General features: G+C 50.3%; 11 protein-coding genes across 11 annotated transcripts; 5 read left to right on the top strand and 6 right to left on the bottom strand.

Moving 5' to 3' along the window:
• Positions 1-252: 252 nt before the first annotated feature.
• On the bottom strand, positions 253-2,011 carry sam50 (SAM complex subunit SAM50; the record flags this gene model as incomplete). The annotated part of the gene is made up of 5 exons (XM_056963151.1): positions 253-437; positions 484-1,464; positions 1,520-1,706; positions 1,799-1,915; positions 1,982-2,011. The coding sequence occupies 5 exons, from the start codon at positions 2,009-2,011 to the stop codon at positions 253-255; spliced, it is 1,500 nt and encodes a 499-aa protein (XP_056826070.1).
• A 219-nt stretch (positions 2,012-2,230) lies between these two features.
• On the top strand, positions 2,231-3,175 carry N7477_001489 (Ubiquitin-conjugating enzyme; the record flags this gene model as incomplete). The annotated part of the gene is made up of 3 exons (XM_056963152.1): positions 2,231-2,257; positions 2,316-2,395; positions 2,617-3,175. 3 exons carry the CDS (start codon positions 2,231-2,233, stop codon positions 3,173-3,175), a joined length of 666 nt encoding a protein of 221 aa, XP_056826071.1.
• A 360-nt stretch (positions 3,176-3,535) lies between these two features.
• N7477_001490 (uncharacterized protein) lies at positions 3,536-5,590 on the top strand (the record flags this gene model as incomplete). Its single annotated transcript, XM_056963153.1, has 5 exons — positions 3,536-3,581; positions 3,643-4,152; positions 4,255-4,589; positions 4,642-4,766; positions 4,825-5,590. The coding sequence occupies 5 exons, from the start codon at positions 3,536-3,538 to the stop codon at positions 5,588-5,590; spliced, it is 1,782 nt and encodes a 593-aa protein (XP_056826072.1).
• Positions 5,591-5,984: 394 nt separating this feature from the next.
• N7477_001491 (holocytochrome c synthase CYC3) lies at positions 5,985-7,102 on the top strand (the record flags this gene model as incomplete). Its single annotated transcript, XM_056963154.1, has 3 exons — positions 5,985-6,062; positions 6,121-6,782; positions 6,835-7,102. The coding sequence occupies 3 exons, from the start codon at positions 5,985-5,987 to the stop codon at positions 7,100-7,102; spliced, it is 1,008 nt and encodes a 335-aa protein (XP_056826073.1).
• Positions 7,103-7,473: 371 nt separating this feature from the next.
• Positions 7,474-9,615, bottom strand: N7477_001492 (ABC1 kinase family protein; the record flags this gene model as incomplete). The annotated part of the gene is made up of 3 exons (XM_056963155.1): positions 7,474-7,651; positions 7,707-9,046; positions 9,115-9,615. 3 exons carry the CDS (start codon positions 9,613-9,615, stop codon positions 7,474-7,476), a joined length of 2,019 nt encoding a protein of 672 aa, XP_056826074.1.
• A 552-nt stretch (positions 9,616-10,167) lies between these two features.
• On the top strand, positions 10,168-11,444 carry N7477_001493 (uncharacterized protein; the record flags this gene model as incomplete). Its single annotated transcript, XM_056963156.1, has 2 exons — positions 10,168-10,332; positions 10,524-11,444. 2 exons carry the CDS (start codon positions 10,168-10,170, stop codon positions 11,442-11,444), a joined length of 1,086 nt encoding a protein of 361 aa, XP_056826075.1.
• Positions 11,445-11,764: 320 nt separating this feature from the next.
• N7477_001494 (uncharacterized protein) lies at positions 11,765-14,066 on the bottom strand (the record flags this gene model as incomplete). The annotated part of the gene is made up of 6 exons (XM_056963157.1): positions 11,765-11,809; positions 11,857-13,043; positions 13,100-13,234; positions 13,288-13,407; positions 13,458-13,592; positions 13,643-14,066. Coding segments are annotated over 6 exons (2,046 nt in total), but the record flags the coding sequence as incomplete, so codon positions are not given.
• Positions 14,067-14,681: 615 nt separating this feature from the next.
• Positions 14,682-15,088, top strand: N7477_001495 (dolichol-phosphate mannosyltransferase subunit 3; the record flags this gene model as incomplete). The annotated part of the gene is made up of 3 exons (XM_056963158.1): positions 14,682-14,729; positions 14,795-14,863; positions 14,927-15,088. The coding sequence occupies 3 exons, from the start codon at positions 14,682-14,684 to the stop codon at positions 15,086-15,088; spliced, it is 279 nt and encodes a 92-aa protein (XP_056826077.1).
• Positions 15,089-15,495: 407 nt separating this feature from the next.
• On the bottom strand, positions 15,496-16,436 carry N7477_001496 (xanthine phosphoribosyltransferase; the record flags this gene model as incomplete). The annotated part of the gene is made up of 5 exons (XM_056963159.1): positions 15,496-15,544; positions 15,604-15,716; positions 15,774-16,086; positions 16,159-16,265; positions 16,404-16,436. 5 exons carry the CDS (start codon positions 16,434-16,436, stop codon positions 15,496-15,498), a joined length of 615 nt encoding a protein of 204 aa, XP_056826078.1.
• A 359-nt stretch (positions 16,437-16,795) lies between these two features.
• On the bottom strand, positions 16,796-19,176 carry N7477_001497 (thermophilic desulfurizing enzyme family protein; the record flags this gene model as incomplete). Its single annotated transcript, XM_056963160.1, has 6 exons — positions 16,796-17,339; positions 17,396-17,445; positions 17,491-17,869; positions 17,926-18,145; positions 18,702-19,014; positions 19,084-19,176. 6 exons carry the CDS (start codon positions 19,174-19,176, stop codon positions 16,796-16,798), a joined length of 1,599 nt encoding a protein of 532 aa, XP_056826079.1.
• Positions 19,177-20,794: 1,618 nt separating this feature from the next.
• N7477_001498 (tellurite-resistance/dicarboxylate transporter family protein) lies at positions 20,795-22,394 on the bottom strand (the record flags this gene model as incomplete). The annotated part of the gene is made up of 4 exons (XM_056963161.1): positions 20,795-21,149; positions 21,200-21,610; positions 21,660-21,975; positions 22,031-22,394. 4 exons carry the CDS (start codon positions 22,392-22,394, stop codon positions 20,795-20,797), a joined length of 1,446 nt encoding a protein of 481 aa, XP_056826080.1.
• Between the last annotated feature and the right edge of the window lie 1,382 nt (positions 22,395-23,776).

The following is a 23,776-nucleotide window of genomic DNA, read 5'->3' on the forward strand; positions in this document are numbered from 1 at the left end:
GCGTGTATTCTTTCTTCTCGCTGTAGAAACGTGGGGTTTGCGAAAGAGCCGAGAAAGAGTTGAAGCTCGAGAGCTCGATGTGTCCGCAGCGCGTGCTGACTCAGCGCGTGGAGCGACGCGAACTATAAGATTATTGGAATTGACTTGATATTTCGCCAGTTATTCTTATATTTCACTCTCTTTGTCCTGGAGGATATATCACAGCTGAGATGGTATAATCGGACTCCGCTAATCTAATCAGGAAACATGTTTCTACAGGAAGTTGATGCCAATACCCAATTGAAGACCCTTTCGGCCTTCTTCGCCCTTCCGCAGGGCCAAAGGCAGCGAGAAGTTCAGCTCGAAGCGGGCGACCGGGTGAGCATATACGATACCCACACCAGCTGCAACACTGGGCAGGCCGTTTTGCAGTTCGGAAAGGGTGGAGACCATAGCATCTTGCACCTCGCCGCCGTTGGTGGGAGCATTTTTTTTGCGACGTACGAAGGGGCAGGAGTCTTCCGCCATTCAGGAAGAGCTGCATGCGGACAGGTTTCTCAGCACCCACCCGAGGAAGCGGGAAGAGCAAGTTAGCACTTCCAGCAGCGTAGACGTCACCGCCAAGTGCGTCGGGTCCTTCACGGGGGCCAAGGCCACACAGACGGAACCCACGGACATCTGTTGGCCCCCCAAGAAGGAAGCGGTCATTGACGCGGGACAGCTGAGGGCGTGAATCCGAGTCCAGTCCAAGAGGGTACAAAAGACCAGCACGGAATCCAGTGGTGAGGCTCACGCCACTGTCACCCTTGATACCAGGGATCGAGATGGGGATAGCACCCTGAGTCTCGATCTCAGACTTCCAGAAAGAAACATCGCCTTTCAAAGGGCCCCAGCCAGCAACTTCGTTGAAGACCTTCGCGTAGTACCCACGAGAAGGCAGCATGGGGTGGTCCCGCTGATCATTGACCCAGCTGTGGAAAATACTACTCTTCACGCTGTCACCTGCATCCGCACGAATGGTAGGAGAGGCATTCTCAGCAAGGCCAGTAGTCTGTCTCCAGAAACCATTGTAGCCAAGTTCATGGCGGTGTCCAGACTGGGACAACCAGCGGAGCTTGCTCCAACCTCCTTTGAGAACCTCCTCGTGACTAGCCCAAGTCTTCTGCGTGGCGCTTGCAATACCTCCGATCTCCAGACGGAAGTCAGGGTCACAGAAGATAGGCGTTTCGAATGCGGCCTGGTAGGCGGACCGAGTACGAGTACCCAGAGAAGCATTGAGGTTCAGCGTCTCGGCGCCACCGAAAACATTGCGCCAAAGAAGGTTACCATAGGCAGAGCCCTCAGCGTTCCCAAGGTCAGTTCCGGTCTTTAACAGGACGCGGGATTTCTCCCGGGTAGCTAGAATCACATCAATATCGCGCAGTCCGGTGGCCTGGTTGGTCTTCGATTGATCCAAGTGAACGGAGATAGGTTGCTGGAAGAGGTCTAAGTCAATGTTAGAATATCACACTTTCTATCCTCTAGCTCTGTAGTCACGAACCAAACCGCCCGAGCTTGTCGGCCGTTGCCGAGATCTCCCGCAATGCTTCGGAGAGAGTATAGGGCCGATCCTTGTTCTCGCTCAGAAGAGGGTTGACGATGCGCTCGAGGAAGCTTCGGCGAGTGTTAGGTGCACTGGTAACCTGGACGGACGAGATAGCGCAGGGCAGGGTCGAATTTTGGTCAAGCTGATTGCACTCGCGTTTAGCCGGGAGCTCTGCGGGTCTGACCAAAGTCGATTGGGGCCATAGATACAACCCTGATTGAGGCATATACATACCAATTCTGAAAGGCGAGATTGAGCCTTCTGGAGAATGGCCTGGGTCCGCTCATTCACGGCTTGCTGCTGCTCTTCCAGTACCTGCGGGTCCTTGCGCTGTTGCAAGCGCTCGAAGATCTACGAGACCAGTTAGCGGAGGCCATACTAAGCGGGCACCATAAGCTGAGCATCGGATAGACCTACGTCTTCATCTTCAGCCGAGAGGGAGGACATCGTGACGGCGGCAGTGGCCAGGATCTTTCGGGGTTCAATGAACGCTTGATCGCGTGGGAAAACGGGGAAGCACGTGACTTCAGTTGATCGCAATGCAGCGGCGGCACTATCATCTCCACCTTTCTCTTTACTTGCGGATTTCTCTTTCATTCTTTCCATTCTGAGTTTGTGTCTTTCTGTCTTCTTTGTTACCTCACCCGACTGGGCCGGTCCAGAATTATGGCGACTAAGGCAGCTTTCAAGCGGGTGAGTGGCCACACTGCGAGATATGTAATTGCGGAACATCTTCTAACGGCTCTGGCAGCTCACGCGCGAGTATCAAAACATTCAAAAGAACCCCCCACCGTTCATTGTGGCGCATCCTTCTGAAACGAACATTCTCGAGTGAGTAATTTCCCTTCTCAGCATATCTTCCGACTTGAGACTGAACGACGGCCAGGTGGCATTATATTCTGACAGGACCACCGGGGACTCCGTATGAGAATGGGCAATACTGGGGCACCTTGATGTTTCCCTCCCGAATACCCTTTTGCCCCTCCAGCGATTCGCATGCACACCCCGAGCGGTCGATTTCAGCCATCCACTCGCCTCTGTCTGAGCATCAGTGACTTCCACCCCAAGTCTTTCAACCCCGCATGGGAGGTTTCGACAATCCTGATCGGACTTCTTTCATTCATGACAAGTGAAGAGATGACCACGGGCAGCGTCAGCGCATCAGAGGGTGAGCGCAGAGTACTAGCCGCCCGATCGCGATGGTGGAACTCGACTGGCGGAGGCTCTCATGCTAGCGCCACACCGGGAGTGACCAAAACTTCCAAGGGCATCAATAATGTGAAGGCAGGAGACGGCGGGTTAAAGTTCCGCACGGAATGGCCGGAGCTGGATCAGGAGAATTGGATCTGGATGAAAGAGCACCGCATCGACACTACCACGGGCCAAATCCTGCCGGATCCCAATGTACCTACAAGATGCTCACCAGAGACCAGTGCTTTACGTCGGCGCCCGAACGGCAGTGCACCGGGAATCGGAGCGGTGATGGAGGGAGGCCATGTGGCTCGGGAAGCCGGACAGGGATGGGCACGTCGAAACCGATTATGGATCGGATTGGCGGTGCTCTTCGGATACGCGCTACTGTCTCGGCTATTGAGTGATGTGCAGGGATAGGGATAGAAGATATATGATAGTTGTTTAGCGGGACATTGATTTGGCACATTAGAGAGATATCAGGCGTTGAATGGATTACCAGAAATCAGAAGAACTTCAAGCTCCCTATGTAGGTAGGTGATGCAGGTCAAATAATAGCATTGCATCCATGAGATACACACTATTTATGGGTCTAGGCATATATACTTGGGTACTCTGGTTACACCGGTCATCACCGGATCGCGCCCCAGCTCAGCCGCTCAATTGGGCTGATGCTGGTCCCCCCGCATTGTCAACGTAACTACTCCTTTTCTTCTTCTAAATCCGCCTTTCTCCATAGCCTGTCTCTTTGCTGGGGTTTACGTCGCCTTCGGGCCCACGATGGATCAGCTGCAGTTCGTCGCGGGTGGTCGGCCTTCCCATTTAGGTTCGTGTCTCTATGTTTGGTCTATACTCTGTCGAGTTCCGACCTGTCCTATCTGTCCCAGGTGTTGCAATTGCTGAAAAGCTTCAAGAATCGCACAGACCTGCTGCGTCGCCGGATCGGCCTTCATTTACATTCATCGATCATGATGATGATTTGACCTCTAAGAGGATCAAAGATGTCAACGCCCGCAAGGCAATCCGCTCCCATGTCATGCGTGATGTACGTCGACGGGAAAGACTTGCTGGGCTGAAGAGAAGCTCCAGGCGTGCAAGTCGGACTCAGCCTGTGTCCAGGTCAACGCGAGAAGGAAACCCCGAGGAGCAAAGGCTGGACCTGAGAGCAGCCTCTCAGTCATCTGCTTCGTCTGGGGTGGAGAGTTCCGAGTCCGACGATAGCTCTGTCGATTCAAAATATCGAGGACGACCCCTTAGATGGAGTGCTGGGAACCCTGTGTCCTCCCATTGGAACCCGAGTCCACGCTCTCTACCCAGAGCATGGTTTCTCGATCCTTTTTGTTCTCTGCCTGGAACAACGGAGCTTCCTACCATGGTCGGGCACCTGGTATACTATTGTAAGATCCTTTTCCTTCTATACTCTTCGTGACTAGTCATTGTGAGGATCGACCTCAACTCCCGCTATTTCGATTTGAACCGTAGCTAACGATGAGCTTAAGGGAAATCCGTGTTTGTCCCCATGACGTTTCCCAGCGAGATCCAAGGAAGTCAGGAAACAAAAGAGGTTGAGCTCATGGTACGCTCTTCCTTCTCTGATCCCGGGAGCTTTTTCGGCCTGATGAGTATGTGTGCCGCACATCGAGCAGCTTTATCAAGTAATAGCATCGATGCCTCGGGCTTCCCAAGTCGGCCAGTTGAACTGACTGTCAATGACACCGAGTACTGCATCATGAAAGCAAAGTCAATTCGAGAAATGAATGCCAAAGTCAGAGATCCTCGCCGAGCACTGAGTAACGAGGCGTTTGACACAATTATCAACCTTCTTACTGGCGCGGTACGCATGCCTTCTTGATGCCTCCTCTTTGAACTTTTCTGATTCAGTGTAGTTAATTGCCGGCCTGTTCGATGAGGTAAGAATTCATTTAGCTGGTCTGAAGCGCATGGTAAATCTTCGAGGCGGCATCATGGATGAAAGTATCCGCTCTGCTTCGATGTTGGCTGCAATTATCACGTAAGTGTAACCGGGACCTTCCATCGGCATTGATTGAGTGACCTGTTAATAATATCAGCACCGATATCAAAGCTGCTACGGGCCTTCTGGTCAGGCCTGTATTTCCCTTGACATGGGATGCACAGCCAGTACCAGAAGCGGTTCAGCAGCGACTGCGGCCACCCATATCGGCACCCTCCCATCGACTCGGGAGTAGCTTCTTTGCCAACACTTTGCTGAGTCGCCCATTTAACCGGATTCTATGGGTAATACGAGATATCATCTATTACAGTGCTACCCTTCGTGTGACACCTGAACTCATTCATCCAGAGGACAATCATCTCTTCCGGGTCCTCAACTGCGAAGCAGAGCATCAGCTTCTGAGCTATATCTATTCGAAAGAACATTCACCGGACGATTCGAGTCCCGGCCTAGAATACCACCCAATCGAAGAGGTCGCTCGCGTGGCTTCCATATGCTTTCTCAACTACTTTCTCATCGTCTCGCCTCCTTCATCGGGCCTTGGTCGTGCCCTAACAAGGCACTTAATTAAGGCTGTGAGCAGCTGCAAACTCTCTCTCCTTCTTACACTATCCAAAGAAAACCTTGGACTCTTTGCTTGGGCTCTGTTCGTGGGAGCTCAAGGCTCCCTCGGTCAAATCGAGCGATCTTGCTTCGTGGAGAGTCTGGCCCGCGTTGCATTGATATGCAAATGGCAAACCTTTGAACAGGTTACGAATATCATGTTGGGCTACTTTTATGTTCCAGACACGCACTATGTGAACTGGCGATCTATTTGGGACGATGCGATTACTGGGTTTGTGACATTTTCAGATGAAGCATGAAGCATCAACCTTAAATATCTGCCACTTGTGTAAGGCTCTACTATAAGATTTAATACACGGATCTTGCTGGTAGTTACTACTATCATAGCTCAAGTCCAAGCGAATTGGTCTTTGATGGAATACTACCAAAGGCTCACATCCATATATGGGCTGCTTTCAATTCCCTCAAGTCCAGTCTCATGTTCTAAATCCATCTCTTCTTAGTTTTTCAAATAGAAGGTAATACCAGCCGTTTTGCTTGTTTGTATCAATTGCCGCTGCTGCATCGTACTTCAAACGATAGGGCGGTATCACGTGTGGATTACTCATCGTCTCCGTTTTCTCCCCGATCTTTTATCGCGCGGCGACTTAGTCCAACCTTTTTTCTTCCCTATTGTCATTTTCTAAAGTGAAAATGGGCTGGTTCTGGGCAGACTCGCAGCCAAAGGCGCCCATGGCGCCTCATCCCACCTCTTCCAGCGCGACTCCTCCTGTACGTTTCTCCACAATCTTCTCAAGTTGCGACTCAAGACTGACCTTATCTTTGACAGCCCGGATGTCCGATGCATGAGTCGGGTGCAGCCATTCCTGCTATTCCAAAGAACGAACCCCCAAGCGAGTGTCCGATGCGCTCATCCGATTCTCCCTTTTATGTTCCCCCGAAATCCTCGAAATCCACAAGCCCGGAGATTCCGCAAGTACTGGCCGCACCGGCAAAGCCCTCCACCTTGTCGAAGCTGAACCCTTTGAACTACATGTTCGCATCGATATCTCAGGAACGCGCTCCAAACCAGACTGTTGATCTCGGCGTCGACCGTGAGGTTTCCTCAATTCCGAGAGGCGACTCAGAGGGTAACTGGGAGTACCCGTCTGCTCAGCAGATGTACAACGCGATGCTGCGCAAAGGTCACACTGATACACCCCAGGATGCGGTTGAGTCCATGGTTGCTGTTCACAATTTCTTGAATGAAGGTGCCTGGAACGAAATTGTGAGCTGGGAACGTGTCTTCGCCAAGGGTCTGAATCACGGCTGGGAGAAGTGCCGCCGAGGAGAAGAGAACCTGAGTTTCGACCTGGCCAAGGCCGAGCTTATGGGCCAAATCGATCATGCTCATGAGCCTCGACTGATCAGGTTCCAGGGTCGTCCCCAGGAGCTGAGCCCGAAGGCCCGAATCTTCCAAGCACTAGGATGGGTGTACCCGTCCAAGTTTGAGTACGTATATTCTATTCATGGGCCTCTGTACCATAACTAACGTGAACATCAGGACCAACCCGCCCTTTGACCGCCACGACTGGTTCGTTCAGCGCCAAACACCCTCAGGCCCGAAAGAAGTTCGCTACGTGATCGATTACTACTCTGGTCCTCCGGAGCCAACCGGCGAGCCTGTCTTCTACCTTGATATTCGTCCCGCTCTAGACTCTCCTACTGCCGCTGTCGAGCGAATGATGAGATGGGGCGGCGACGTTTGGTGGAGAGCCAGTGGTGCTTCCGTCAGAGAGCAGGCTCAAGCCCAGGCCCAAGCACACCGGTGAAACCTACACTCGAAGTTTGATACTTCTCCACTCCCAATTGTATAGTTCTAGACATGGCACAGGCGTTCTGCAGGTCTTTTTCACGGTCTCTTGCATTATACTTCTCTCTTTGTCTTCTACCATGTGTTCTTTACCTTACCCCTGCACGACCTTATTGGCAGACGATAATGGCAAAATGATATCTCGATTCTGCGTGTATGTGACAGAAACCTGCAGGTGCTTTCAATGATGCTTCGGCTTCTAATGTACCATTGTCATTCATGTTAATTTCAATTCTGTTTCCACTTAAGCCAATTGTGTCTTCAGTGTATAATATATTATTCGGTTCTCACATCAGGGTGGTTCTATGCTAAAATAAAAAAGAATTATGTTCAAATATTTGGCGACAGTTGGTCGTATTTGACACAGTGTTCCACGCTCTCAATGCTGGCCTGCAGCAATCCGCGAGCTTCAAGACCAACCCAGACTCGAAGCATGGAGGTGTCACCAGAACGGACCGTCTGCAAGAAGGTAGAACCGGAGCCGAGTTGTCGGAGAATAGGTAAGGAACTGCATAAATTGGTTAATTTTGCTTTGAGGCGATTTAGCTCATGGAACCACGTACCTCTTGAAGATATCCAAGTCGGGATTAAGGCTTCGCCCAATGCCTTCAAGAAGAAGGCAGGAAACAACCACGTTCACGAAATCTCCTTCGAATCGGACGTGATGGCCCCGAACCATTGTCAGGACTTCGCTGAGGACGTCACCGATCTTGATATTCCCCAAAGCGAAGGTACGTGACTTGATACTCAAAATCAGATGCTGCATTTTGAGTGCGAAAATTTCCGGCTCAATGACTTCCTCTGGGGTACGGCAACGCTCTACCATCAATTGGCCTGCGCGATACCCATCAAATTCGGCAATGGCGCGGAAGAGATCCAGGAAGTTCCGTCGATTGAGATCGTTCAATTCGGTGACAAGGCCGGTGTCGATGAAGATTAGCTGTGGGCGATAGCCCTCGTCATTGAGTTCAGCGAGAGCGAATTCCCAAGCTCCACGGTCCTTGAGATATGGGCGAAGTCGTGCAAGTACGGCCTCTGTCACGTCCACCTCAGCCCGAGTGGGGGCATCTGTGGCTCGCGTAACTTTGCGAAGGGACAAGTCAAGTTCATTGGGTTTGTAGAATCGAACCATGATATTCCCTGGATGCAGATCCGCGTGGATAAAGTTGTCGATTAGGAGCATGTGCAGGAATGCATCAAGGCCTTCGTTGGCAATCTCACGCTGATAAACACCTCCTCCGATATCCAGGAACTTGGCCAATGGAATACCTTGGGCGAATTCCTCGACGAGGACTTCCCGTGTGGTGTAATCCAGATAGGGGTATGGGAACCAAGCTGTGGTGCGAGACTTGAACTTATTGCGAAATATCACGAGGTTGGTAGCCTCGATTCGTAGATCTAGCTGAAGCTTCATCATCTCCCCGAATTGCTGGACCTCGTCTGGGAATGAAAGCCAATGCATGGTTGGAATAGCATTGATTAATGTAGCAAAGAATCCCATTATCCGCAAATCGCGATGGATCATTTTCTCGACTCGGGGGTGCAAGACCTTGATTGCAACATAAGATGAAGGCACTCGCTGCGGTGAGCTCTTCACCAGCACATCAACATTCCTCCAGACTTTCTCGCCGAGAGTACTGGGACCCTGGCCCAGCTCCTGGGTACTGTTCGCCAAGCTTGGTTTGAGTTTCGCCTTGTAGACCTGCGCAATGGCTCCCACACCGAGCGGCTCTTCTTGAAATTCTTCGAATATCTCATCAAACGGCAATCCATTGAAGGCTTTTCGGATAGTGCGCTTGGTATCGTGGAGGGAATGAGCCGGAGCATTTGAATGGAGAGAGGACATAATCCTGCACATCTCAGGAGGGAAGATATCGGTTCGGGAAGCGGCCCATTGTCCTAGCTATTTTAAGAATGAGATGAGCAAATCGATACTTGGGACGAAGTAATGCTTGCTGACGACAATTTTACCTTGATAAAAGCAGGCCCCGCGCGCTCCATTGCCTTGACTAAGAATCGATACCACCACAAAGTCCCAGACTGCGCTTTGCTGTCACCACCGATCCTTTTACCAGCCCATATCACGGGCACAGTCACTACGACTGGCAGGAAAATCACGGCCAGATGCAGGAATCGAAAGCCAGTGGCAATGGGGTCCCAAACGTAGTAATACCAGCAGACCCAGAGAGAGTGGCACAGCCTCGAGAGGCCTCGTGCACCCGCCGGTACAGTCTTCCGGATTTCTTCGCGCGAAGCCTCGAGCATCTGCATCTCTCCGGTCTTTTCACCGCCGTCCGATTCCTCCGCGAGCTTGAGAAAGGCGCTCGGTGCGAGAGCAGCCATGACCACCCCACCGATCACCGGCGCCCGTCGCGGGATGCGCCTCGAAAAAGGTCGCCATGATAGAGTCGACTGATTTCGTGGAATACGCGGGATTCCGCGCAAGAAACAACGGCCGAAGACCGCCCTCATGTTGAGTTCATAAAGTCATTAGTTCATGAGAGGAGGAGGAGGAAGCGGTACGCGATAACTTGATAACGGCCCTGGCACGTGCTACGTCATCGTAAACAGGGTTGAGCTTGATCTACAAAAGTCTCGAATTATCTTTCTTTCCCATTTTCTTCAATATACTGAACTCTGTCATATTGTTTGAATGGATGCCCCTGCTCGTCACCAGTAAGCCACGCGATGAGCACGCCTTCACTTGTTGGGCCGAACTCGGCGGGCGCATTCCTGTGCACATTCCTCGATCGGCCTCCGGTTCCCTCAGCCCAAATCATTACCACTTCCGGTCGCGGGTAAAGCCATAGCGCAAGACGACAACTGTGTCGATCTCATGATTTTAAGTCGCTTTCAGTGCCACTGGCCCCGATAGCACGAAAGCGGTTCCAAAGACTTATTACACTACGAAAATGGTTCGCTCGTCTCCATCATTAAATGAGCGCGAGATGGCCCCTGGAGCTCTCTATGGATTGACCTCTTTCTTATCGCCGGAGCCTTGAATTTGTGCCTGGCTTGTTCATCATGGGTCGCCCGGCTTCCCAAGATGTGGAATCAAACCAAAAATCGTCAACTTGGCGCGACTGGGGAGCTGTCATTCTCTGGAGTGCGATAGGCTACCTGTGCATCATTGTGACCGTTGTTGGGTACTTCAATCCATCGTTACTTCTAATTGATCCAACCGCGCTGGTGTTCAATCCAAACATCTCCCCGTTCTTTGCTTTTTCGCAGGATCGGGCCATTACTCGAAACCACACGGAATTAAGATTGTCGCACTCGTTCCTTTCCACTATCATGAGCGAACGGAAATTCTAGATTGCTATTTGCAGGTAAGGTCAGTCCACTATAGAGTCACGACCCAGGTTCTCACGATTCGATAGAAAAATCTGGTTCGCAACCACGGCTTTCTCGACCAGGTCGTGTTCATTCCCCAGACGTCTGATTCAGTCAGCCTGGAATGGCTCTATTCATTGGTCAAGCAGACTCAAGGATATGCGATATCCCCGCCCGGCCACGGCATGGAGTGGCATATTGCCCAAGACAACGTCATGTATATTCGCATTGACGGTGATGTCGTATATCTGGAGGATCACACCATTCCCACAATCGTGAAAACAAAACTGGACAACCCCAGCTCACTGATGGTATCTGCCAACGTTGTGAATGAGGCTGCACTTTCCTCCCTCCATAGCCATCCGGGCATCGCCCTTCCATATCTCCCAGAGCTGCACCACACCAAACAGCCCTCCCGGTCCAAGACGCAGCTGAGCCAGGATTGGCGCTCTTCAAGTCTCCCCCAGTGGCGTGGGCCAGCGAGCTTCAGAGTTCCAAAGGGATTCAAAGCACCTTTCCATGGTCATCGCTGGCTTCTGCCCGCTGAAGCAGGTTCAGATCGCGACCCCATTGCAGGATCAATGTACACGGAAACTGGTCCCTCGCTTGAAGACTGGACCGTCAGCGCCCAGCAGCATTACTCTTTCCTGCACCATCTTGAGTATGACGAGTTGACTCGTTACAAATTCCCGCTGTGGATGGACCCTACAGAACCAATCAGCCAGAACTTTGGCTGTTTCTGGGGCCATGATGCAGACGCTCTTGGTGAGATTTTCGGTCGGATTGGCGAAGATCCATCAGAGTCGTGGATCAGACTTGATGGGTCTCGCCCACATGTTGCTATCGATGGCAAGGGTCTAGTGGCTCATTACTCTGCTCGCTTGGGGCCCGAGGGGTTGGACTCGACTGATCTCTTGGAACGGTACCGAGCGTACGCGCAGGAGAAGGTCTGCTTGCAGACAGCGTGATATCTACGATAGATACATTTCCACGGCCTCGATTACTTGGCCGTTCGTATCATGTACATAACAGAATAATTGACATTACCTATTTCTAAGTCCCTCTACTCTCTCCTCTTTTAGTTCCCGCTCTACTGGTCATTACAGCACTCGTTTCGCCCGACGAGATTAGGTGAGCAATCCGCTTTGAAGCACCGGGTTTATTGGTGTCTAAAACACGTTCCTTGGTTCCGATTTTGAGCATACGTGCATATCAATCGTCCGCTCGCGGCCCTTGTCTCGTCCATCTATTGAGCAGCAATTCTTATGTGCTGCGAGGCATCGCGCACCATTTGTTCCATCGTGTCCCGATAGCCTTCGGGAAGTGCACCAGACTAGACAAATCAGTATATTCTCATGGGAAAAGTCTCATGATACTTACCTCATTCTTCAACAATTCTTGTACCAGGACAAAAGCATTATCTCGATCTTTGGAAATTTGATCACGGTTTGTCTCCTCAGATTCTTTCTCACGAGATGGATCCGTACTGAGTGTCGCTTTGAGAAGTTCCATCACTTCATCTTTCTGAAGACAGTCGGCCACTGCAACGCAACCAGACTTGTTGTTCGCCATCAAAGCCAAAGCAAACCATCCTTCACTTCGAACAACAGGCCATTGGGTCTGTGTAGTCATGGCACCAAGAGGACGAGCAACCCCTTCGTGCAAACCGTACAGCTTGCTCAAGATGGAAACGGCCTGTTCATCTCCCTCGCGGGCTTTAGGACTGATAGTCCGGCATATTGAAGCAATAGTGCGACCAATCTCCGTCTGGATCGGCGCAGAATCCGACTTCTCAAACAAAGACAAAAGCAGAGAGAGATATGTCCGGCTGTGTTCAGGAGAATCCGGATCTTGAGACAAAGGCGCCAACAGACGAGCAATATTCTCAACGGAAGAAATGGTGATCTGTCGCATAATCGATGCAGCCGAGAATTGGACCTGAGGGACAGATTCATACGCCCACAAACGAGACAAGGCAGGAATGATTTCGGCCTCGGCAAGACTAACACGATTGTCGCCAGAGATAGCGAGATTCTTCAGGAATCCCAAAGCAGAGTGAAGAATCGCCCCACGCGCATCACTGTTAAGAACAGAGATAAGTTCCTTGTGGATCTTCAAGTCTCGCACCATCACTTGACAGACTTCGTCTGATCGAGCCAGATTGCCAAGCATGACACATGCACAGATCTGAAGCTGATCCTCGTCGGAAACAACCCATGACTTTAATGTTTTTGAGAGGCTAGAGTCGAGAGGGTAGTACTCCATAAACAGTGAAGAAGCTGAAACTTCAGCCAGGACTTGGTTGATCTTGAGACGTGTTTGAAGAAGGGCCTTGGTTTCTTCGGCCGAAGTTTCGTCGACTTTGATGGAGAAAGACCGGCGCAATATGGCCAGAAAATGGTCGACCAGGGAATTTGAAACGCAGATGCTCTGAAATTTTTCGTTTTCCATATACTTTACGAGAGAGCTAACCAGGGGCGAGAAGTATTCGAAACTTAATTCCTCATCCTGAGCGAGATCTGTAAGTAGCAGGATTGTTCCGCTAGGAGAATTTGCGACTCCTTGAGCTATAGCAATTTTTGCGTTAGCTTTAAGTTAGACAATGTCGATCATGCAGTCGGACCTTGTTCAGAAGCCAGCTCAATCAAATCGTAGGAAAAGCCCAGTAGAGCATCGGTCTCTTTCATGGCCCCATCTTTGATAAGTTTCAGCAAAACATAAGCTGTCATATTAGCAGCCATTTGAGAGTGTGCGGGCTCTGAAGCTCCAGTTAGTATTATTATAAGTGGTGAGGAGGAAAGATCATCTCACCATAATCCATGCAGATGTTGTAAATCACAGGGATTGCGACTTGGATCAAGTTCGGGTTCAAAAAGTGTCTTATAATAGCCAAAGTGTAGTTGTCCTTAATAACAATCTCCCTATTTTCATCTAATCGGTTATCAGCATCTACTGACAATTTGCGGGTCCTGTGAACGTACCTGTATCGGCGCAAGAATTACCAACGAGACGCAAAGAGTGGAGTAACAATTTGGGATCAATCTCCTCCTTTGACGAGACAATCTCCAAGAAGAATTTCAATATACCAGACTGGCCAAATGGAGTACGCCATGATGCTAAGAATTGTTAGTAAAGACATAATCTAGTGGTATCGTTCAAAACTCACGATCACGACTTCCGTTGGCCAAAACCTCTGCCGCCTGAGCCAGATATTCGGAATTGCAGGACCAGAGACGCCGGATTGTCGTAAGCACGCTCTGCAAAGTCTCGAGACCCCGCCCGCCGCGCCGTGCATCAGCGTCTGCTTGCTCCAGAGATGCGTGAAGCTCCTTCAGATCAAAGCTACTTCCAGCTTCAGTAGCTCCCTCCGCGGTTTCGACGATGCTCTTCAAAGAAAAGAACATCTTTTTTTGTTCATCAGAATTAATGGTTTCCGTATCTCTGGAGGGTAACCATGTGGGTATATGGGGTAGGCTTTGGAGAATCTGATCCACAGACGGCAATTCGAGCCCTGAAGTCGGGGCAGGGGCATCACAGGCATCACCAGCGCTATCCCCAGCGGGCGCGATGAATACTTCGCCTAAAGACATCGCTCCTGTATACAGTGGACCGAGCGCCAAGGTGGCTGTCTTCGAAATTGTGTAGGACGAATTGCAGAGTGGAGGCGTATCCCCAGTCTTGATTTGATCAGATAATACAAGCCGAATCAACAGATCTCGTATCAGCGGTGTGCTATGTATTGAGTCATGCAAGGCTTGTGACTTCACGGGTGGAGGTTCGCGAGACGTCGCTTGCAAAGCGTGCCAATCGCAGTTCTGCCTGAGGCGAATTCAGGCACTATCTGCCTCCACATTGGGTAACGCGCGTTGCTGTCAAGAGATGCTACCGAGCTGAAGATGGCGGTTATGGCAAATGGCTGAATGATACTATACCAGCTTAGAGTGTCTAGATATCAAGGAAATCACGTCTTTTAAACTAAACTTTGCTAAATGCCGTAAGTTGTATTTGGTGACTTACATACTCGGGCAGGGGACACTTCCGCCTTGCCAAGCATCTTTCCTCGAGTTGGCCTCTCCGTTTCGTAAACATTGACCCTCGACCCCGTCTCTCCTTAATACGATATTATTTGGGTCTGCGGGCTTCTTGATCTCATTCCATTTATCTCCTTTGTCAAAAGTTTCGAAATTCCATCCCTTTCCGCCACCATGACGCGCGCTCAGCAGACTCTCTCCGTCCTCCTCCTCGTCTCCTCCGTACGTTGGCAGCACGCCCTGAGGACAATTACCTCATGTAAAGCTCTCGCTCACATCGCATATAGCTCTATCTCTCCCTCTACCTTGGTCTTGTTCCCCTGAACGAGACCGTCCAGACCGAGGTCATCCCTGTGGTACGTCGCAACCCTCGACCCTTGTCTCCGCAAACAGCAGGAACTAACGCCTAATTGACTTAGCTTCCCTTCTACGCTGTCATCACCTTTGGATGCTATCTCTTGGGCCGTCTTGGCCTCGCGATCTTCACATTTAACGACGTGCCGGAGGCACACGCGGAGTTGCAGAAGGAGATCGAGCTGGCCAAGGTTGAGCTGCGCAAGGGTAACGTCGACGTCGACTAAATCGCGATAGCACTATGTATGTTGGACACGATAATCCGGCAAGATCGCGTGCAAAAATCTCAGACCTTGGACGCCCGGGTCTACTACAGTAGTAGAAGCTGCGCTGGGCGTTGTGAAGCTCGGTGCTTTTAATTGCTGTTCGCCATCAATAAACATCCGTTTGATACCCTTGAACATTACTTCCTTTCTGAGTCTGGAGCAATACGTCATGCAACCCTCAAGGAGACTGGTATAGTCTTGAAGATCAAGGAGATTACTTTTCTAGATTCATCAAGGATATCGTAACATTAACATGCCCGGTCTAATGCCCTACACCGGGATTTGGCAGCCAAAGGTGGCAAAACAGCCACGAAATAAATCAGAGCGCCGCGCAGAACGGAATGCAGTTCGTCTATGTAGCACACTCCTCAGATAAGAGGGTTCTCCTTGGCCAAAGCATCGTGCTCGTCGATGTCCCTTTTCGAAAACGTTAGTCTATCGCATCGCCTCGGCCGCGTCAATTAGATAATACTCACTTGGCCTCCCAAGGATAGCAGATCCACACGTCTTCGGTGGTGACAGAGGCGTGGTAACGACCGCTGTCCATCATGTCAGCGGGCAAAACACCCTTCTTCGACTTGTTCTTGTTCTACAGCAGACTATTAGCATCGAGCCAGTGACCAGAAACGCGAATTATGCGACGTACGTGCAGGACGTAAATGAAGAAGTTGGTCTTCTCGCCCTCGCGGCCAAGCTGCTTCTGAGCGATCTCAACATCCTTCTCCAATTCGCGCACGGCGTACTCCAGAGTAGTACGGGTATCGTCAACCTCGTCGACGATGAGGATGTTCTTGCCGATTAGGTTGGCCATTTCGAGGGAGCTCAAGTCGAGCCATTGTGTGCGGGTGACCTTGGTGCCGGGGACCTCCTCTGGGTCATCGCGGCCGAGGTCTTCGTAGAGGGAGAGACCGATAGCCTGGATGGGGATGTTGGGGTCACCGGAGCGCTTGAGGAAGGATCTATTGGACAGAGTGTATATGAGAGATGCGTTCCAAATCAGATCCCGCTAGGCGCAGAAGGATTCAATATACCGGAGAATGCGCGCAGGAACGTAGCCACCACCGCCAATAGCGATCATGAGGTTGGGGTGGAACTCCTTGAGGATAGTCTCGGCCGACTGCTGGCACAGCTTGTGCACCTATAGATATTTTCGATCAGCATATGACTCGAGATCCGATGCGACCAAAAGTCCATGATCCCATTAACATTTCGGACACTATGAACTGGGAGAGGGAACGCCTGGGGAGAGATCGTAGATCGGAAGTTAGATTCATACCTGATTGTAGGTGACATAGACCTTCTGAGGCATGTTGGCGGATTGAAAGATAAAATGACAAACGTGTCTAGGAATTTAAATAGAACCAGCAAAGGAATCTACCGGAGACTTCACTAGACCAAGAAGGAACCCGAGTTAGAGAAGGAGAAAAAGATGATCCCACAGAAAAAGAAAATTTCGGATCGGCATCTTTTTTATCGGTGCCCTCCGGCGGGGTCTTTATCTCCTTGACATCTGACTCTTTCCCGAGCCCCTTCTTTACGGGGAAGTATACCCTAGTCTTCTTTTTTGGTACCGATTGTGTGCTTTTGGATTGGTATTGCCATGGTCTCTCTCCTATATTCATCCGAATTCAATCCAAGATATTCCACTCGTTCCTATGTCACGGACCTTCACTTTCCCCCGCCAAAGACCCCCCACTCTTGAGTAAACCAAGAAGGGGCGGGGTACTCGTGCAAGAGCACGTATCGACCTAATTCCCGATTTTTATAGGCCAATTGGTCATGGAGAGTGTGAGTTCGGATATCTCTCCAGAATCGATCCAGACCAACTTTCAGCGAAGTTGCCCGAGCACCAGTAACCTCGAACACGCCCGAGGTGACGCGAAGCCCAACGTCCGTGGTAACCACCTTGACACTAGCAATCCACTCGGCAACGTCCCCTCGCTCTTCCGGCGTGAGCGCAAGTCGATTGCTTTGGTACTTGCTGTAAATTGCTGACAGACGATCTCCCGCACGATCCGCCAGGGCTTCGGTGGCGCGGAGATGGGCGAAGAAGTTGCCGTATCGCTCGAGAATGCAGAACTCGTCGGTTGCGGATGCCTTATTATCGCCTCCGAAAGGCCACGCGCGAGTGATCGCGGTGGTGTATTTTGAAGCAAATTCGAGGGCACCGAAAGCAATTCCCAGATAGAAATTGCTGAAAACGAGTTGGATACTAGTCGACGATGTTAGGAGAATTGGTGGCAGCTGGGTATATATGAATGTACTCACGTAGGAAGAAGCAGAGTTGGGAAAGCGCCGGCCAGAACATCTTCACGGGGCTGCTTGGTGCTCTAATCCCAGCCTAGAGCATCTGCCCAAGGCACCCGAATATTGTTCATCTTCACACTACCGGACTCGGTCAGACGCAGACCGTTGTTGTGCCAGTTGTGAGCAAATACCATGCCCTCCTGTTTAGTGGGGGCCAGAGCAAAGATGTGGCTATCGGTACCTTCGAGAACACCCTCCAGGACAGTCAGGTCGGATACGACACTGCCAGTGTTAAAAAAGTTAGTTTCGTTGAAGACAATCTGGTCGCCATCGGAAACAATCTTCAGATCGCTGTCTCGAGGGTTGACAGCACCACCGACGAAGTAGTTGTTGGTGATTATCAGCTCATGAATGCGCTCAATTTGTTTGGGCGAGCCAACAACATTCGCGGTGGTAGACCAGAGGAGATGATAGCCCAGAAGCATGCCAATGGAACTGTAGATGAATCATCATGTTATTTACTACCATGAAGCTGAGCATCGGGTTCTTACCCATCGACTTTGGCGTCCTCGCGAATGGCCTGGTATCCAGCACTCCAAGGCTGCTCTCCACCTCCGTACATCTTAGGACCGAGGAGCTTTAAGAGACCCGAGTGCTTAAGAAGAGTGATTTCAGCCCTGGGCGACTTGTTCTCTTGATCACGCTGAGCTGCATCCTGGCCCAAAACTTCAGCAACTTCGCTTGCTCTGGCCAACCATGCCTCGGCAGTATCTGGTAAACTGGCTCATTTAGCTTCGTATTGAGCATAGACTGCAGGATCTGTCTGCGGTACGTGTTCTTGCGCCAGGTCGGAATGGAAATGTAAATGTATCTAAAAGTGGGAATTGGTTATCTCGGGGAGAAGCTCATCAGACTTATGTCTGCCCGCAATTCACAAATTGCATGTTATCCATGGTTGATTATGTGATTCAGATCGCCTTTGGGCCTAAGATTGGGGCTTGCCATTGCATCAGGTTCGTCAAGCGGGGGGAAACATGTATTATTTGGGGCAGATCAAGCCCCGCTGCGGGAGAACTACATTTGCAAAAAGTACACTGCACAAGCGACTCATCGCGAATAATTATAGATTATTGCGCAACAAAGTATGCTTCTCAGCCTCTTAGAGCCATGGGCCACTCGGCCGACAAACCACAAAACGCCCCCATTCACCATCAGATGGCACCAGATCACCCCCTTTTTCTTTTTCTAGCGAAGAATCGTGAAGTATCGCCCAATGGAAGGTCCAGAAGAGAATCCTGCAGCAACGGATGAAACACAATATACCAACCCACTAAACCAGCCAGGAAACAGGATACACCACCTGATTTCTTGAGCGCAGTAGCCGCCGCTGCGTGACCATCTGCCGAAGCAAAGTAGCTGGCTGCTACATTAAGAAATCCAAGATCCACGAGGAAGAATACCAGGATATATGCAACATTGGTCGGGAGTGATGCAATGAGCAAGGTGAAGACGTAAATCGTCCATAGGATCATGAAGAACCCCACAGCATTATGATATTGAGCCGTGTCACTTCCGCCGTATGCCGTGGCTACACCGAACGCTGAGGTCAAAAGAGCGCCAAAACCCCGCGTAGAAAAAGCCTGCGATGTTCAGTATGAACGCTTTGCTGGTCGCATTTTGTTCTTTGTCTTAGCGAACGCGCTGAAAACAGTGTAGGCGAACCCATTGCCGGTTGACAGCTCCCACTGCGCTGTGATGACCAGACTAAACGCAGCGATAAAGAAGAAATTCGCAACAGACATTCTCGGTGGTAAGTCCTCGCCACTCCATTAGGCTCAGTGAGAGAGTGGTTAGCGTTGTTCCGAACGCACCCAGAGCTAGGGCGGACTATATGCGACATCAGTTGTCTGATCTGCCGCTCGACTCCAATGAACTTAACCCAGCGCCGAGGGTTCTAGGGGTCACAGCTGTACACGAAATAGGCAAGCCCTGTTGCACGACATCCAAAGACCTGGCAGCTTTATCGTTCTGACAAACATCTTTGGGGGTCCGTGGCATTCATCGTGGGCTTCATGGAGCGATTCAATGGGACCTTTACCACACCAAATAAGCAAATTGAGAATATTATTTCAAAGATAGCGGAAAGCTACTATTCCCTCTTTTGAGACGATATTTGTATCACCTGGTATCGAGCAAGCTATCGCATCATCGTAAGCCCAAGTGGCATCAGGAATATCTCCGAATTTCCCTTCTGTTGATCTGCACGGTCTCGCCATAGGTCGGGCTTATGTCGAAAATCAAGCTCGATCTGGAGACCATGGCTATTTATCGACAGCGACCATATGACGTGCGTTATATGACACGGTTGGATTCCAGATTATGTGCTTGTTTGGTTCTTTTGAGATTTAGTCGCAGGAACTCCACATCTGCAAGCTCTACGCAGATGCCGAAGTCAGCGCCACATGCGGATGAACCTAGCATATCATTCAGTAAATGCCCCTTGAGGGTATGTATATTATGGAACCTCGGGAGCTTCCTTTGTGGCTTGTTGATGGCTCTTTTCCGTGCCCGATGGCGTCTTTTTGTGAGCTGCCATTCTCATGCATCTGGAATTTGATCGGCTGAAAGGAGTCAGGTTTCATTTGATTCCAATTAATGACGCTATGAAGTTGGATTTTCCAATCCATCAGCATGTTAGTGGTGAGATCCCTCCGGAGCCATCGAAAGTAAGAACGCTAACCCAAAATATATTCATTTGGTCGCGAGCCCCGACCAAACGCAAATTTGGCTTCCCAAGCGAATGGTAATGGAAAGATGTTCGAATTTGTATAACAAAAATGTCCGAGACATCATACCTGCATATCACTTGCTTCATAAATCTGACCCTTGCATAGATGCCTCGTGGCGTGACTGCGCGACCGTTCTCCTGGAAGCGATTAAAGAATTGGTTAAAACGAACATTTTTCTTGTATTCAACATTGAGTAACTTTCAGTACAACAGGGCTTGTGGTTTAGGGGTATAATGCTCGCTTCGCATACCTAGAGCGATTCTGCGAGAGGTCCCGGGTTCGATTCCCGGCGAGTCCAAATTTTTTCTTTTTTCAAAATTTCTTCCAGTTTTGGAAGACTTCTTCTAAATTTTCCCACCAAACAATATACGGAACAGCTTTTTCGAAGAAGGAACAAGACAAGAGCACGAGCCATACCGGCATAGAAGGAAAACGCATAAAGTTTTTGAATTTTGAAATTTGACTGGAACCAACGTTCCTCAATACATACAATCTATTTCCCCATGATTGATATGGAACAGCGAAAAAAAATAGTGCTAATAACCGAAATTGAGAAGAAGGGGTTGTCTCGACGAGAAAGTGACATAAACCATATAAACAAAGAGACTCGAATAGTCCCCAGGCGAACCATCTAAACAACTGTATTTTCGTCGGAGGCATGTGCATCAGGGTTGACGGATAGAATCTCAAACCCACCCTCGTCTCGATCTTCGCCCCTTTGGGGCCACAGGATCTGGTGCGAAATAATGGCTCGAGCCATCTTGTAACAAACAAAGAAGTACATGAGCAGCAGAGGAGCAATTGCTGCACATCCAACGATGTTGATCGCCTTGCACGAGAACGCTTTTCCAATAGCAAAGGTAGCAGTGATCAGAGCAGTGTTCGGGAAGATGAAAGAATACCAGGTCATTGAGAATTGCAACCGACCTGGGCCGATTGCAGACCAGTGGGCCGCACTTGCGATGAGAAAGAAGAATATAGCCAATCTATCAGAAAGTCAGCCAAAGACTAGACGAAAGAAAAGGAAGTGACTCACCCCCATAACCACAGCATGGAGAAGTCAACCACCACCCTCAGGACATCCGCTGCCAAAGGACCATTGCTCATGAAATCGGCGGGAAACGCGCGTTTCGCTTCAGATGCCATGTTCACGAGACCTGCGACGGTGAAGCCACTAGGTCCTACAGAGACGAACATTCCCGGTCGGATATTCTCCTTGGGAAGCTTCTGCGTCATGAGTCGATATATAAAGGCAGAGTACACCATCAATGACACCAAGAACCCAACACCTTGAATGGTAGTACCTCCCACGATGATGCGCAGGGCGCGTGAAGGTTCCACTTTGGCGCTGAGAATACCAGCATGAGGACCGATGATGAGCATCGGGTACGCAGGAAAGATCCAGATGGGGGTCATTTGGGCGATGGTAAATGTCTGGGTGGACCAGCTGCGGGGTATCAGCGACGAACAAACCACCCAAAGTCAGCAGAACCTACAGAGTGAGGTAAATGCCAGCAGAGAAAACCACAGCGAGACCGGCATCTATCCAAAACAAGATACCAACCGCCTCGAGTAACCACGGACCGGCTTTTCCGGGTCCATATTGAGAAATGTTGATGAGGATTGTGCCGAAAGAGACCATTGAAGCAGGAATGAACAGGGACTCTGTCGGATGCAAAAAGGAGGCTTTGAATGTATAGGGATAATAATAGAATCGGGCAAGCAAAAGGCCCCAAATGAGAAGGTAAAGCACAATGTTGATCAAAAAGACGACGACTCCAATCGTCTCTAGACCACGGAAACGATAAGGTACTTTATATCACCGTGTTAGTCAGAGTCTCGGTATCAGATTGAAGGTTGAATTTACCTTCGTATAGAACATTGGCCAGACCACCCGTAGCCATAGTCAATGTGAAATAAGCCCAGGTAATATGGCGAATCCGCTTCTTCCAACTAAGATGGGAAGGCGGCGTATCGGTGAATCTCCGATTGAGCGAGAAGCCATCCTGGTCTTGACAATGGTTGAATTCCTTATTGGCAGTCGCTTCCGCCACCCGAGACGAGGCTCTCTGCAGCGCCGCCTCCAAAGCAGTGGTGTGAACCTCGCGCGCACCACTACTGGGACTAGCAATGAGCTCTGAGAGAGTGCGCTCGGCGTCTTCTATAGTAGGGGTGCGATAACCATCATCGCCAGGAGTTCTCATGTGCCGGGGCGTCTGAAGCTCATCCATGGCGATTTCAGCCTAGCGGGGAATATGAGAGTCCAAGCGCGGCCAATCTCCCGTCTTTTGCCACTTTTGTTTGTGCGACCCGCCTTGAAAATATCATAGATGGAGGCGAATAATGACTATAACCGCAGAAAGTCAGATAACCGAGGAGGGCATCGCATGGGGGGCATAGGCCTAATTCAATGACATAGGGCAAAATGCGGAGCCGAGTAAGGCAGGATTTAATTCTGGGATCGACGGTCATTCAAGGTGGAGATGTGCTCTAGTCGAGTAGAGTAGCCCTATTTTGTAGAGATGACGCGGAGCTTGTGCTCTGGGCACCAGTGGACACAAAGTCCTTTTAAGAACCCCAGTCGAATGGACATGGCCATTGCGTGGGGCGGGTGGTCGCTCTATCGCCGGATTCGATTCGTCGAGCTTAGTTTTGCTCGGGAATCGGCACGTTCTTTTTACAATTTACGGTAATTGCACCCGATCATTCTGTGCCCATTAGTATTCGCTGATGGCCGGCGTTGAGAGAATGAGTGTACGGGTGTCGATAATCTATAGCACATCTAAGTCCAGATTGTAGATCATTGTACGTGATTGGCATGTTTCGCAATACAATCGTGCCTTGCAGCCCGCGGTTTGATAGAGCGGGGCGTGACGCCATCGGCCCATCAGGAATAGCCTAACACGGCCTGGAAGGAATGCTTGGCTGCTATGATTGACAGGCCTGGGTAAAGATGGCTACAGGATCAGTCGCAACCGCATATTCCATGTATCAATGTCCCATAAATTCCCGTCACTTAAAAGACGAGTGGACGGGTCGGCGGAGTCGTACATGGGTTTCCCCGCCTTCTTGACAGGTCCAGGGTTAAGCCACTACTTTATCCTAGAAACAAGATCCAACCGGAGACTTTTCCGATAAACGTCTCTAGAGAATGCTAATCCTGACTACATTGGATCTTGCTTCTTCACCCCAAAAGAGGGAACGATGGCCTAAAGAAGAACTAGGGCTTAGGGTTGCAGCCTGTGACGTGCCGAGGTATCTGGCGATTTGTTCGCGCGTGAACACGAGCATCAACGTTCGTCACTGTTATCCTTCTAGCTTGCATGCATCAACCATGCCAGGAGTCACGGATACTCGCAGATCTGTGCTGATCACAGGGTAAGGTCTGAATTGGCGCGAGATACTGCGGCCTCCGCTTAGTGCTGACGACCATAAGATGTACCCCTGGCGGAATTGGGAACTCTCTTGCGCGCGAGTTCCATCGAAGTAATCTACGAGTAATTGCCACTGCCCGGGATGCTGCGAACATTGCCGATCTCGCTGAGCTTGGCATTGAGACCCTGAGTCTGGTGGTTGATGACCTTGAGAGTGTCAAGGCGTGTTTTGCAGATGT

The sequence above is a fragment of the Penicillium maclennaniae genome (assembly GCF_028827695.1).
Source record: "Penicillium maclennaniae strain IBT 15551 chromosome Unknown utg000002l:1.0-2354659.0:1.0-2356205.0, whole genome shotgun sequence".
Lineage (NCBI taxonomy): Eukaryota > Fungi > Ascomycota > Eurotiomycetes > Eurotiales > Aspergillaceae > Penicillium > Penicillium maclennaniae.